This window comes from Amia ocellicauda, chromosome 19 (genome assembly GCF_036373705.1).
Source record: "Amia ocellicauda isolate fAmiCal2 chromosome 19, fAmiCal2.hap1, whole genome shotgun sequence".
NCBI lineage: Eukaryota > Metazoa > Chordata > Actinopteri > Amiiformes > Amiidae > Amia > Amia ocellicauda.
In genome coordinates, this window is record NC_089868.1 from 18,438,420 (window position 1) to 18,454,302 (window position 15,883).

The 15,883-nt window shown below is 40.2% G+C and overlaps 2 protein-coding genes across 2 annotated transcripts; one reads left to right on the forward strand and one right to left on the reverse strand.

Moving 5' to 3' along the window:
• Positions 1-914: 914 nt before the first annotated feature.
• dars2 (aspartyl-tRNA synthetase 2, mitochondrial) lies at positions 915-12,940 on the reverse strand. The gene is made up of 17 exons (XM_066692237.1): positions 12,460-12,940; positions 10,637-10,736; positions 10,485-10,551; positions 10,193-10,294; positions 9,979-10,074; positions 8,445-8,568; positions 8,304-8,350; positions 7,916-8,022; positions 7,736-7,805; positions 7,272-7,451; positions 6,795-6,902; positions 6,201-6,263; positions 3,032-3,184; positions 2,533-2,751; positions 2,269-2,379; positions 2,103-2,178; positions 915-1,673 (listed from the first exon to the last, which is right to left on the reverse strand). Exons 1-17 carry the CDS (start codon positions 12,662-12,664, stop codon positions 1,468-1,470), a joined length of 2,034 nt encoding a protein of 677 aa, XP_066548334.1. The 5' UTR covers positions 12,665-12,940; the 3' UTR covers positions 915-1,467.
• Positions 12,941-13,190: 250 nt separating this feature from the next.
• cenpl (centromere protein L) lies at positions 13,191-15,666 on the forward strand. The gene is made up of 5 exons (XM_066691635.1): positions 13,191-13,409; positions 13,736-13,934; positions 14,213-14,464; positions 14,573-15,115; positions 15,202-15,666. The coding sequence occupies exons 1-5, from the start codon at positions 13,393-13,395 to the stop codon at positions 15,274-15,276; spliced, it is 1,086 nt and encodes a 361-aa protein (XP_066547732.1). The 5' UTR covers positions 13,191-13,392; the 3' UTR covers positions 15,277-15,666.
• The last annotated feature ends 217 nt before the right edge of the window (positions 15,667-15,883 follow it).

A 15,883-nucleotide genomic window follows, 5' to 3' on the forward strand; every position in this document is an offset into this window, starting at 1 on the left:
CTGCACTGAGATAAATGTTTGCTTTGGTCTCTAGAAAACGAAAATGTTAATAATTTCACTGATATACACGTTTTCCTTTGTTTTAAATTGTGAATGCAGATATTACATTTATAAATATATTCAATATAGATTCATTCAATTGACAGTACATCATATATATATATATATATATATATATATATATATATATATATATATATATATATATATAAAACTGATGATTTGTTAGGTATCACAAGATACCCAAATCTATAATTTATTCTGCATTGTAAAACTGTTATTTCAATACTTGTCCCAGTGGGTAATAAAGGTGGACATTTAGGATTCTTGCATGATATATAACATACTCTTGTAAGCCTGTAATTTAGTTATATGAGGCAAATACAGAAAATGTTACCTAATATATAGTATAATTTTCTATCTGTAACCATGGTTAACAATTCTTACTCTTAATATAAAAATATATATCAATATTGCACAACTGCAGAAACATTGCTATAACTCCTCACAAATGTATGCTTGAACATTTTATTATAAACGTTTACATACTAGGTTTATGTGTCAGTATGTGATGTTCGATGGACTAACACTGCCACCTGCTGAACTCTTTGATACTCATATGCAGTATAAATATGCAGATTATCTCTCAGAATTGTGTAAATCTGGAATTTTATATATATATATATATATAATTTAAAATATTTTTGCTCCGATTTTCCACACTGCTGATTTGGATCTCAGATGTGTTAACAGATTTCATATTTATATCTAGCTTACCAGGGAAGAGATTACATTTTCTATTCCAATTCAAATCTAATCAGAACAAATAAAATATATAAAATACGTTATCTAAATTCACCATTGCTAAAAGTATAAAGCACGGTTTTATTGAATAACCCGACATAACCAAAATATATTGCAGATTCTATACTGTTATTGACATATTAGAAGCTTAAATATGTCACTTAAAAGCAAATATGGTTTATAAACAATTGTTAAATATAGTATAAAATGTATGTTTTAAATTAAAATTAACATTCATATCAAACCATTCTTAAAGTTTTAGATATTTCAGAAAACATATTAGTTCATTTTCTTTTATTTTTCCTCAAATGGTACATTATATATCACCCCTACAAAACAATATAATAAAATAAAACATACTCAACCTTTGACAGTGTAAACCACTCTGATGTACCGAGATTCTCGCCTCAGTATGGCACCCTTTGAAGCTCGGTAATAACTGAATTATCCAAAGAGGGGTCTAGAGGCAAAATGGAGTGGATTTCTTTCAAAAAGCCCGAAAGAGAATGGTGTCCACTTTCCTACATCATTAACGCCTGGTATCTTTACTGGATTTCACTATTGGTTGGGAAGGAAGGAAAGAAAATACATAACTCCTTTTAGGACAACTATTTTCATTCTTCTGATGGAGAAAAGTCACAGGAGAGAAAGTGCCACGGACGTTCAGTGCTGCCAAGGGCCCGATGGGGAGCCTTTGGACGAGTCCTCCGCCGGCCAGGTCACGCCAATGTGATACGGCTTCAGATCTTCAGCTGGCACGAAGTCTGGAGCGCCGCTCATGAGGTCGTGACCCCGGAAAGATTTCGGGAAGGCAATAACATCCCGTATACTAGGAGCTCCGATGATGATCGAGACTAATCTGTCCAGACCTGGGGAGAAAGGAAAGCTCACTGGGGTCAGTCTCTTTAGAATCAGACTGCAGGTTTATTGAGGTCATAGTATTTTTAGTTTTTTCTTGGGGAAGGGGGTGGAGCGGGGTTTGGCAACATTAATGTTATAATGTTTATAAAATAAGACAACCGCAGAATGTTAAAATAAGCTTTTCTGCATTCCTACACATTAAGCCCAAGAGAATGAATTCCACACAGTTTAAGTTAGGCCACCTTTGCAGCCATTTCCCTAAGTGACCTCAGGTAACGCAGAACTCCTTTTAAACACTCAAATCTTCCTCTCTGGTGGAAACTATGACAGTCTTTCACATTCAATCAAATTCAGCTGGATAGCTCTCTTCACTTCTCGTTAGAGAAAATAACAACACAATAAACACACAGTTTCCTAGGGTCACACTAAGCACATACCCAATGCAATTCCCCCATGAGGTGGTGCCCCGGAGTCCAGAGCTTCAATCAGATGTGACAGCAGACCCGCATCCTCCTAAAGTACAGATCGGTCAATTATAAATAATATATATATTTATAAAAGTACAGATACCCCCCCCAAAGACCATTATTCAGTTCCTTGTACCTTCAAAATCTTCTCCAGGACAAACCGCTGAACTTCAGCATTATGAATTCGGATAGAACCGCCTCCGATTTCACAGCCATTCAGAACCAGGTCGTAGTGCTGGCCGCGTACCTATCAATACATAATAGAGATATAAGATAGTCAATAGTTTTCAGTTATGGCACACACAGCTTGAACGTCCCCAAATTACTCTAAAAAAAGTATAATATATATAATCCATGCAGTTTTTTTCTTAGAAAACCCCAGCATAGACAACCTTCTGACCTTGTGCGGCTGGGAGGTGAGAAGGTGCGCGTCGTCTGGGTGGGGGGCTGTGAAGGGGTGGTGGGCGGACTCCAGCTGGCTTGGGTCATCCTCTCTGGGTAGAAATAGGGGGAAGTCCAGCACCCAGAGGAAATGGAAAGCAGTGGGATCACGAAGCACCACACCCTGCGCCTCCAGCAGCTCCGCGCACTGAAGCCTGAGCTTTCCCAGGACCGGACACTGCGGGGAGAAGAGGGCCACTGTGAAATACCACATGCTGTCAACAAGGAACAAACCATCATAATACATATAGTAGTCACTGAGGACCAAGGTAAAGTGTACTTTAATTATTTGTTTTTCTCAACAGAGCTACAGGTTTAGTCCTTATGCCTCATGTCTTGAATTAATAAAGTCTAATTTCCCAACTTACAAGTGGAAATGTTTATAAGCTCTCCAATAACACAAAATGTGGTGAGAAGAAGCGCTGTTCAGTATTTGACATGGACAGAGTCTCTCTTACCACCTCCTGTGGTGGTCCAGCAGCGATCACGATCACATCTCCAGGACTTGCGTCTGTCATCTGGCGCAGCTGCTGCCTCACTGCCTCAGACAGGCGTTTACTCAGGGGGGACTTCCACACACCATCTGGCTTCAGCACCAGCACGCTCACATCCTGGAAAAAAAGCCTAAGTGCCATCAACTCTGCATTCACAGGCGTTTAAGGAGATTTCTCACTAGCTATGGGTGTGCTGTGCACGACTCTGACATATACAGTACTCTGCAAAAGTTTTAGGCAGGTGTGAAAAAAATGCTGTTAAGTAAGAATGCTTAGTGAGTGAACAGAAGAACAATCTACATCAAATCAATATTTGGTGTGACCACCCTTTGCCTTCAAAACTGCATCAACTCTTCTAGGTACACTTGCACACAGTTTTTGAAGGAACTCAGCAGGTAGGTTGTCCCAAACATCTTGGAGAACTAACCACAGTTCTTCTGTGGATTTAGGCAGCCTCAGTTGCTTCTCTCTTCATGTAATCCCAGACAGACTCGATGTTGAGATTAGGGCTCTGTGGGGGCCATACCATCACTTCCAGGACTCCTTGTTCTTCTTTACACTGAAGATAGTTCTTAATGACTGTCGCTGTATGTTTGCGGTCATTGTCATGCTGCAGAATAAATTTGGGGCCAATCAGATGCCTCCCTGATGGTATTGTATGACGGATAAGTATCTGCCTGTACTTCTCAGCATTGAGGAGACCATTCATTCTGACCAAATCCCCAACTCCATTTGCACACATGCAGCCCCAAACTAGCAAGGAACCTCCACCATGCTTCACTGTTGCCTGCAGACACTCATTCCTGTACTGCTCTCCAGCCCTACGGCGAACAAACTGTCTTCTGCTACAGCCAAATAATTCAAATTTTGACTCATCAGTCCAAAGCACCTGCTGCCATTTTTCTGCACCCCAGTTCCTGTGTTTTCGTGCATAGTTGAGTCGCTCGGCCTTGTTGCCACGTCGGCGGTATGGTTTCCATGAAGGCCACTTCTGACCAGACTTCTCCGGACAGTAGATGGGTGTACCAGGGTCCCACTGTTTTCTGCCAATTCTGAGCTGATGGCACTGCTGGACATCTTCCGATTGCGAAGGGAAGTAAGCATGATGTGTCTTTCATCTGCTGCAGTAAGTTTCCTTGGCCGACCACTGCGTCTACGGTCCTCAACGTTGCCTGTTTCTTTGTGCTTCTTCAAAAGAGCTTGGACAGCACATCTGGAAACCCCTGTCTGCCTGGGAGAGACCTTGCTGATGCTTTATAACTACCTTGTGTCTTGTTGCTGGACTAAGTCTTGCCATGGTGTTTGACTTTTGACAGTAAACTGTCTTCAGCAACCTCACCTTGTTAGCGGAGTGTTCCTCTGTTCTCTTGAGACTGTTGCTCACCCAGTTTTATTCGTCCTACACAGCTGTTTCTGTTTCAGTTAATGATTGTGTTTCAACCTACATATTGAATTGATGATCATTAGCACCTGTTTGGTATAATTGTTTAATCATATACCTGACTACACTCACCTAAAGGATTATTAGGAACACCATACTAATACTGTGTTTGACCCCCTTTCGCCTTCAGAACTGCCTTAATTCTACGTGGCATTGATTCAACAAGGTGCTGAAAGCATTCTTTAGAAATGTTGGCCCATATTGATAGGATAGCATCTTGCAGTTGATGCGAGATTTGTGGGATGCACATCCAGGGCACGAAGCTCCCGTTCCACCACATCCCAAAGATGCTCTATTGGGTTGAGATCTGGTGACTGTGGGGGCCAGTTTAGTACAGTGAACTCATTGTCATGTTCAAGAAACCAATTTGAAATGATTCGACCTTTGTGACATGGTGCATTATCCTGCTGGAAGTAGCCATCAGAGGATGGGTACATGGTGGTCATAAAGGGATGGACATGGTCAGAAACAATGCTCAGGTAGGCCGTGGCATTTAAACGATGCCCAATTGGCACTAAGGGGCCTAAAGTGTGCCAAGAAAGCATCCCCCACACCATTACACCACCACCACCAGCCTGCACAGTGGTAACAAGGCATGATGGATCCATGTTCTCATTCTGTTTACGCTAAATTCTGACTCTACCATCTAAATGTTTCAACAGAAATCGAGACTCATCAGACCAGGCAACATTTTTCCAGTCTTCAACTGTCCAATTTTGGTGAGCTTGTGCAAATTGTAGCCTCTTTTTCTTATTTGTAGTGGAGATGAGTGGTACCCGGTGGGGTCTTCTGCTGTTGTAGCCCATCCACCTCAAGGTTGTACGTGTTGTGGCTTCACAAATGCTTTGCTGCATACCTCGGTTGTAACGAGTGGTTATTTCAGTCAAAGTTGCTCTTCTATCAGCTTGAATCAGTCGGCCCATTCTCCTCTGACCTCTAGCATCAACAAGGCATTTTCGCCCACAGGACTCCCGCATACTGGATGTTTTTCCCTTTTCACACCATTCTTTGTAAACCCTAGAAATGGTTGTGCATGAAAATCCCAGTAACTGAGCAGATTGTGAAATACTCAGACCGGCCCGTCTGGCACCAACAACCATGCCACGCTCAAAATTGCTTAAATCACCTTTCTTTCCCATTCAGACATTCAGTTTGGAGTTCAGGAGATTGTCTTGACCAGGACCACACCCCTAAATGCATTGAAGCAACTGCCATGTGATTGGTTGGTTAGATAATTGCATTAATGAGAAATTGAACAGGTGTTCCTAATAATCCTTTAGGTGAGTGTATATGCCTACAAAATCCCTGTCTTTGTGCAAGTGTACCTGGAAGAATTGATGCAAAGGGTGGTCACTCCAAATATGGATTTTATTTCGATTGTTCTTCTGTTCACTCACTTTGCATTTAGTAAATTGATAATCTATTAACTTGTCTATTTTTGAAAGCATTCTTACTTTACAGCATTTTTTTTCACACCTTACTAAAACGTTTGCACAGTATTGTACCTTTGAGGTTATGATTCAGTAATGTAATTGTTCAGATTTAAATCCCATGACTAATGAACACCAAATAGAAATGGGTAAAAGCAGGCTGATGAATTGCATGTAATCAGCATCAGAATCTTCATGGTTAACACCTGCCATTTTATCCTTTAGAAAGAGAGTATTATATGTTAAGGAGGAGAACACACACCTGGTTGAACTGCGTTTGGGCCATTTGTTTCAGGAATTCCAAATCCTTGTTCTTCAAATGTGTCTGAAACAGGTATTTTAATCACTCAAACATAGACATTTACACTGAACATACATATATATTTAAATGGCATACACCATCATTCAAAATATAAATCTACAGTTCAAACATAGTTAAGAAATACCTAGGACATTTTTAAACTTAAAAGAAGAAGAAATGGTTTCTAAGAAAAGATATTTTGGATTGCAATGCTCTCGTTCTGGCCTGTGTATCTGTTTTAAGCATCAGACCAAGTTTTCTAGCCTTCAGCTTTGCAAGGATACAAATGTATGGCAGTGTCTTTATAAAATAAATGTTTTTACCTTAACGATAAGTTAAAACAGTTAAAGGGAGACATGGACAGATGCTGATACTGATATAACTAAAAACAGAGAGAGACTGCATTTCAAATATCAATGTTGATAATTACAGACAGGATATGATGTTCCAGTTGTGAACGGCTCTAATAGACTTGAAAGACTTGTTCTCGTTCTAGACAGCACTGTTCTTACATATTCCTCCCATGCTGCAAATGAGTCTTCGGCTGGTACTTACCGCTCCATTAGGCACACAGATTGCTTGAACACATCCCTCCGGTTTACCGAGGGCACCTCGTAGGAATCCGATATCTGTATTCCTGAATGCTTCACTGATGTCAACAAGCTTTTGTCAGAAAAACAGATTAAGAGCCATTTTTTTTTTATAAGCTTTGCAGATTTACATCTTATTTTAGAAAGAAAACGAAATTAAACCTCGTGACTGTTTCATGGCTATGAAATGATGATCATTAGCTTCCTAGAACAAACAGTAAATGTCACTTAGGAATATTTATGGCAATTTACTACCTGTTGGGATTCAGTTCTCACAATATTGTGAATCATAAAGTGAGAATCTGTAAAGGCAGAGCTAAGGGCTAATAAAGAGTGTGCTTAGCGCTCAGCGAGATATTTAAGGAAACATTCGAAACTGCCGTGATTAGCAAAGGTGAGCTGAGACTCTGGCAGGACGTATTTAGCAGGTTTTCCCATTTACCTTCATCCCAAAGCGAGTGTCAGGTTTATCTACCCCATAGTTCCTCATGGCCTCGGCGTAAGTAATGGAGGGAAAGGGGGCACTAATCAGTGTCTTGTCCTCGGGCCAGGAGTGCTGCATCAGCCCTTCAATCAGAGAGCGGATACCAGCCTGGTCCACAAATGACATCTCAATATCCACCTGCAAGAGAGACAAAGGCAACTGAGCAGAGCGCGGGAGCTGTCAGTCTAAGACAAAGCGGCAGAGAGTCAGAGTCAGATGGCCTTTGCTGATTGATGCCCTTCGACTGAGGAGTTGATTATATTGTGCGCTCTGGATGCATCTGACACTGCAATAACATTCAGAAGGGTGTGATGCATTAAAATTAGGAATGTCATTGAGAATTTCAAATATTCAATCATATCCATCCCTGATTGCAAAGGGAACGTCGCTTTGGAATACCTCTGCCTTATAAAGCACATCACCTGGGTGAATTCAGGCTGTCTGTCCGGCTTTGATCCCTCGTCTCTGTAACAGCGAGCCACTTGAAAGTACCTGTAACGATCATTTATAGACCAGCTCTGAACTCATGAAAGCAAACTAAATGTTGGTAAAATCATGAATAAAAGTAGATGATAAAAGACACGCTCTGCTTCCAGGCCTACCTGTCAATGCCTGCCACCATGAGCAGCTGCTTAAACTGCTGAGGGCTTTGGGGAAGGGAATAAAATCTGCCTGGCTCCCTGGAGGGAACGACAAACTCCTTTGCACCCTAAAAGCAGAACAAAAAAGTGCAACTATAATTGGTTTACTTTTATAATAATGTTACTTAACAAAATGAATAACTGAAATGCTGAAAGGCAAGTGTGTTTTGACTGCTGTAAAGGATCAAACCAGTCTAGTTTAGAAGTCGTCATTTTAGCTTTATCAATATATCTAATGAAAGATCATTTAAGGCTTTCACTTGAACACTTTTGTTTTGCCCCAAATGCATTCAGTTTATCTTATATGTTAATTGCTTTCATGTCAAATATGAAAGGAGATAATACTTACACCCGGAGTTCTTTTAAATAAAGTAGGAGTTTCAACATCCACGAATCCTATCATCGGAAATTGATATAAATAATTTGCAATAAAGCATAAATAATGAACAAAAACAGGATTATCACAGATTCTATTTTTGTAGTGACTTACCATGAGAATTACAGAGATACTCCCTCATTCGCATCACCATTTGAGACCTCAGCCTCAGGTTGTACTGCATTTGAACACTGCGTAGATCAAGGTACCGATACTGCATACGGAGTGATTCAGACTTCTACAAACCACGAGAAGAGAGAGATTCATTTTGAATACGGGATACTTAGGAGATTTAAATATATATGTTCTCCACCACCAAAACACATTTAGAAAGCCTATCGTACTTCTTCATTGGCAAGAAGGTCAATGGATTTCGCTCCTTTACGAATGAGGCAAAACAAGTGAATAACAGAAGGCCAGATTAAATCAAAGCTTGTACCAACTCACCAATCACAAACTCCAAACCCAGTAATTGATGGCAGGTCCCTGTTTGCCAGAGGCTTGTTGCATCCCCCCCAACACACACAAAATCCAGCATCTTGTATTAGGTTTGGAATTTGCAATGGTGAATTTGTTGGCAGGGATTTTTATTTAATCTTACCCTAACTCAATTGAATTCACTTCACTAAGTAAAGTAGACCTGGGGCCAACAATTAATAATGATATAATTTGTACTTACAGTTGAACCTTGGCAGATACATAAACAACTCAAAAGTATTAGTTCTGTTTAATTCATAATTTGGATAAATGTAACTTATATTGTGCCTTTATCTGCCAGTCTATAATAATAGTATGACAAATATATCATCCATTTCATGTTTTTTGGTTAATCACAATTACAGCAGCACTGCTATATTGACACTAGCAGCAGCACAAACAGAAACAAAAAATATATATGATTGCATGAAGCAAACAACAAAACAAATAACGATCCCCTGATTAGAGACCAAAAGTCTAAATGAATTACACTTGCAGGCATAAACATATGAAGTGCTAATTAAGTGCTCCATATAAGGACACAAATTATCAAGCTTAATCATCTACCGTCCCAAATTTTGCTTTAAATAGCACATAATTATATTGTTACATTCTGGCATTTTCATTATGATTGACACCAGGGGCTGGTGCATTCAAAATCAATTTGAAAGTACTGCAGTAAATAGGTATTAAATCCTACAAAAGTATCATATTTTATTTTATTTGTTTTTCACATATGAACAGGAGCTACAGTTATATAGCATTTTTCTTTTTATTAGTGTTTTGCTTTGTTATTGCTTGGTTTTTTAGCATACATATACTGCAGTATAATTGAATTTATTGTTACATACTTCTAGCTCTAACTGTAATTGAATGAAATATAATTGTAACTAACAATGCTATACTTGTATTATTATTTGTTTTAATGTATATAAATTAGACAGAATTCTTACAGGGTTTAATTGCATCTGGTTGATTTATGGTTTTAAAAATGTAAACGTTAAAAAGTAAATACTAAAGTAGTAAAAAGATACAACCAGAGGTTCTACTTCCACTGATACATGTAGTACGAATAGCTAATATGAGTATTTTAGTGTGGGTATTAAAAGTGTCTCATTAGCAGCCTAAAATCATATTTTATCAGGAAGGCGTATGCATAAACAATACTCACTTTGACAAAATCCTTGATTTCAAAAGGCAGTTTCCGACAGGTGTTCAGCACCTCCACGCTCTGTACACACACTTCAACTTCCCCTGTTGGCATTTCCTGTAGAGCATGTAAGTGTTATGCAGTTATGGAGAAAATGTAAGCACAGGTTAAATACTATGCATCTTTCAGTCTTGTTTTCCCTTTTTTACCCCCTCCTATTACTGTTTGAACTGACCTTGTTCTCTTGACCTGCCGGCCGCTGTCTGACCTTTCCTGTCACTTTCACGACAGACTCCAAGGGCAGCTTACACAGCGTCTTCTTCAGGTGTGACTCTGGCTGGGAAAAGAACTGGGCTTGACTCGCTCCAAAGAGTTTCAGCCAACAACTCGCCTCTGGTCATGTAAGGAGCTGAACTATTTTGTCAAATAGTTTGGTCTATTTATTGCTTCTATCCACACAACTATAACTTCTATAACACAAATTATGTATTCCTACATTTAAACAGTTACAAATTATTTTACAATACCTCATCCTGAGGGATAAGAAGCTGTGTCAAGCCATGGAAATCTCTCAGGATCACAAACAGACCTTGCCTGAATGGAAGAAAAAAAAAAACATTCTTAACATCAATTAGGGTATGAATTTACAGATTTTATAGAGCTAGAGAAGTTAGTATACCTCTGATACTGAATCCATCCACACAGGCTGATCTCCTCTCCAATGTGTGAAGAACGCAGCTCTCCACATGTGTGCGATCGAAATGAAAAACTGTTAGGATCTTAAAAAAAAAAAAAAAAAAAAAAAGAACAAAGTTTACAAACGTGCTCGTTTGTGTCCATTAATAACTGAGTGATCCAAGGATCCTATCCAGTCTGACTTTAAATGTTCCCAAATTTTCAACCACATTGCTTGGGAGTTTGTTCCAGATTGTGACGACTCTCTGAACATCACTGCCCTTGTTCTCAATTCTACACTTTTGACAATATATCCTAGCATTCCTTTTGCCTTTTTTATTGCTTCCCCACATTGTTTGGATGGAGAAAGTGAGGAGTCCACATAGACTCCTAGGTCTTTCTCATGTGTTACTTCATCTAGTTCTGTTCCTCCCATAGTGTAATTATAGTGGACATTTTTGTTACCTGCATGTAATACCTTGCACTTGTCCACATTGAATTTCATCTGCCAGGTGTCGGCCCACAATTGAATATTATCTAAGTCCCTCTGAATAGCCTGTGCTGCCGAGATTGTATCTGCTGAGCCACCTATTTTAGTATCATCTGCAAATTTGACAAGTTTGCTAACTATCCCAGAGTCCAGATCATTAATATAGATTAGAAAAAGCAAAGGCCCTAGTACTGATCCCTGTGGAACTCCACTAACAACCTCACTCCAGTTAGAAGCGACTCCTCTAATCGACACCCTCTGTTTCCTATACATCAACCAGTTCATAATCCATCTACTTACATTACTCTGAATGCCTACAGCTTTGAGGATCAGTCTTTGGTGTGGAACCTTATCAAAAGCTTTTTGAAAATCTAAGTATATCAAATCATATGCTTTCACATGATCTACAGCTGCAGTTGCATGTTCAACAAATTCTAATAAATTAGTAAGACATGATCTGCCTCGTCTAAACCCATTCTGACTATCTATCATTTTTTTCCAACATTTTACAGGTGATGCAGGTGAGACTGATTGGTCTGTAATTTCCTGGCTCAATTTTGTCCCCTTTCTTGTGGATTGGTATGACATTTGCCGTCTTCCAGTCAGTTGGCACATCCCCTGTAATGAATCTCATTAAGGCACCAGACAGCCACTAATAAGTTCATCAACTATAACTAGGACCATACCAAAGTAGCTATAGCATAGTTAGACATACAGAGGGATACTAAATATATGGCAACCCTTTCCTGTGGTTCTGATACAAACAAAGTTTTCAAGCATGTATTTCCAGTTCCATTTATTGTAAGCTTAACTCAGTACACAACATTCAGGAGTTTAAACTTTTCATAAATACAAGATTACAATGATACTTGTTTATTAGCTATTTGCTACCCACATGGTTTCTGAGTGTGTTATTTTGGCAGTGTTTCATAGTAAGATGTGTGCTTATTGTATTACTGCACTTTGTAATGCTTTGAAATGTTTATTGTGTAAACGGCAAGTCACCCTTGGCAGAGGTAATTTGCTAATAAATTAATAATCATAATAATGATTAGCCCAATGAATAAATAATAGTAGTTTGTTTTGTCATGCGTTAATTGGTCTATACTACAACATAATCACTATATTGGATAGCTAAATAATTTCAGATGAAGCTATAGATCATTTACATGTGTCTTGTTATTAGTTTCTATATAGTTTCATACACAGATTATTAAAATCCACTGGCAATTTTGGAGTGGGCACCCCTAGCAGATTGATCACAGATGGTCATACCATTTGGTCAAGTTTGGTTTTAATAAATGCGTGACACGAAAATGAAGGCATGCGGAAATTACCTGCAGTGCTCTTCTGAGAACAGTGTCTGTAAGAGGTTGACATCCACCGGGGTGAGCTGAGTCTGGTGCCGGGCGCCGGGGCTGGGACTCCTGCAGCACTGCGCCCCTCAAGGGCTGACCTCCACGGGAGCTGCTGCCCGACTCCCTTCACAGCCAGCCTGCGAGCAAACACCGCGGCCTGGGAAGACATCGCCTTACACAACATGTTCTGCTGCACTTTGGGGGACTATTTTAAACTGAATATAATGCATGAATACATAGTATACAAGGGTACTATGTTATAAAATCATTGTGACAGTCATGTCTTTGAAGCTTCAAAACACACAAAAGTAGCAGCAGCCGGCAAGTGAAATACCGTATGTGATTATGAAGCAGCAGATTTAAAAAAATAACTGGGAGTACAAGACAAAATATGACACATGTGATCTATCTGTAACAGCTAAACATGCCCTTCCTGGTTCTGCCTGACGAGTGACCTTCCACCCCTTCTCACCCAGACCTTATGTGTCAAAACAGAGTGTATCGATTGTGTCAGACACCCGTGAGAAAATGCTTTAACTGAATTGCCTCAGATCAGATTTAAATTAAAAAAAAAATAAACAACGATATGCTTTTTCTAATTATTATTTAAAAAATGTGATGAAATGTGAATCATGTAGTATCAGTGTATAAAAAAGACTATTTGTAGTAAGAATCGCGGAACGATCCATTTTCAGTTTTGACTAGTTCGGTCTGTTTCGTTTCGTTGCATTATGGGAGCCGCGCTATTCAAATCGGGCTGCTGAAAACAAGACTGCGATACATTGAAGAGTATAGTATTAAAAACATTAAATGCCACAGTATTTAATTATATATAGTTTAAATGTGAAATCTGTGCATGTATTTTGGTTTACATTATATTAGACTGGTGTTTTGTATTGTTTTATTTCGACCATGGAAGGGCGAAGAAGGTAGGCTATGTACGCTGCTGTAAAGCCAGTTCGTTAAAAATGTAATCAGTATCACAGTTCATGACATTACAGATTGTGAAAATAATATAGGTGTGATGCGAATTAATTAGAATCTCTCTAATACACAAATCGAGGTGGGATTGATAGTACGGAGTTAAATAATAGATTTGTACTTCACATTTTGATGCTGACTAGCGTTAGTATTGTACAGACTTCATCTTCGGTATAATCAAGTTGGATGAAAAAGCATAATATGATGTGAACATTTGAGTGATTTTAATATTGGATACAAGCTGTAAACAAAGGCTAATGTTACGTTGTTTCAGTTTGACCCGAACCCCCAGAATCAGAAACTCAGCCTCGAATGGAGCCCCGAACTACATCGGAAAATGCCGAAGCGCAGCTCGTTATCGCCGAAGCTACGGGACAGGATTGACCCCCCTGGAGGGGCAGACGCCTGGCATCAAACTGACGTCAATCAGGATCCCAACAGACCGAGAGCTCCCTAAACACCGTGACCTGACAGTAAGCAGGCCAGCGGTCATTTAATGTGTTTAGTATTACTTGTGTGCATTGTGCAAGGAACCTTAACTGTATATATGCAATAGATTAGCTAAACAAGCCTCTTTGTGTACTCTGATTGTGAAAAAATAAGTTTCATAAGCAACAGCTCTATGTAAACTTCAGCACACTCCTGAAATGGATAGACAACCTAATGTTACTGTTCACCTATTACAATAATGTCTGGCCCCATTGTTTTGATGTGGACGTGGATAACTTTTGCTTTTTGTTTGCTTTCTTAGGAGAAAGTCAATCCTGAGCAACTGTCTCTCTTAATAAAGAAAGAATGGAGACTCTCATATGTCACGCCGCTGTATAGATTCAAACACACTCATCTGAAGTCCTACTCCAGGCAGCTGTCTGCTTTCATAGCCGCAGAGAAACAGAAGGGCACCGCGGTGGAAGTGGGACCCGAGACCGGCTTCAAGGTGACGTTCTCCACGGTCTTGGGCCTGACGGAGTCGGACGAGGATACGGAAGCAGTTTTCATTCAGGTAAAGATCAACCGATGCAGCGGCAGCCTCCTCTCATTGGAGACGATTGGACAGCTAAGGTTGGTCTCTGGACTTGTCTAATCCGCTGCCCTTTCTCTGTCCTTTCAGATTCGCTCCAGACCCCCGTTTGCCCAAGAGGGGGCCCCCGACGTGGTGGTGTGGAGCGGCTGGTTGGCTTGTGTCAACGGCAATGCTGAATACATCGGCTCCCTCCCAGTGGACTTCACCTGCCTGCCCCTGTTCTGTGCCAGTGGAGCTGAGAGCCTGACCTCCTTGGTGCAAAGCTGGTTACGGAACAGCTTTGACTGTAACTTCGGCCAGCTGGGCATCAGCTCCAGCAACCTGAAGTGGTTGGCGGCCATGTGGACGGGCTGTCAGCCTGCAGTGAATATCCGGTACCTGAAACTGTCCTGGACTCTGCCTGCCCGTCCCCCGTTGGATGTGTCCTACACCATCCACCCCAGAGACGCATGGGACCTGTGGAGCAGCATCCACCAGGAAAAGGATAGGATGAGCGCCGAGGAAGTGAACCTGTTCATGAGATGCATCGAGAGCAACTTCTTCCGGCACTTTCGGGTCCATCTGTCTGCCGGGGAGCTGGTGAAGGTCTCGACAGCGGTGGGATCAGCTCATCGTGATGGGAAAATTAAGGTAGGTTTGTATTATGAACTTTTATTTATAGATGCAGAACTGGACTAATTACCATATTAATCTGATTTAACCCTCTTGTCTTCCAGTTTCTGAACTGCGATTACATGTCCAGCATCCTGGCGCTGCTCACAGAGAGCGCTCTCTTCATGATGCCCATTTAACTGCGGAGGAATGAGTGCTTTTATTAACGATCATTTTACATGCTATCCTATTTCACAGAGCATGCTGATGCTATACAATGTTCTGTGGATTTTAACTGCAATGTAAATAGATTCACTGATCATTACTGAGCTCCGTCCTGTTCAGACTTTGCTTTTTAGTTTCATCTGCAGACTATCACAGTGAAAAAGTTCAGACCACGCTTCCCTCTGCGGGACTGGAAGTCTTCTAGGAACTGAAGTAACAGTAATAACATAATGGCACCCAGACTTGTATATATATATTTATATTTTTAATTCACTTTTTGGAGCGTCTTCCTAAACTGTTTAAACCTTTCATTACAACTCATGCTTTTAATGTTACATTAAATAAAAGTTAGAATTCAAAACCAATTTTCAGAACTGGATGTGATCCACTTTCTCGGTGATTGCAGCCCATTTCTGCCCCGTCGTCTGTATTTGTATTAATCTGCGTATGGAAAAGGACAGCACCTTAAAGTATGAATCCCACTCTTCTTTCCCCATTGCCATTGTATGGTCCCAGGATAAGTCTTCCTCATTTACACTTCTCCGTTGGTGAAGTGTAAATATCAATATATATGATGCCAGA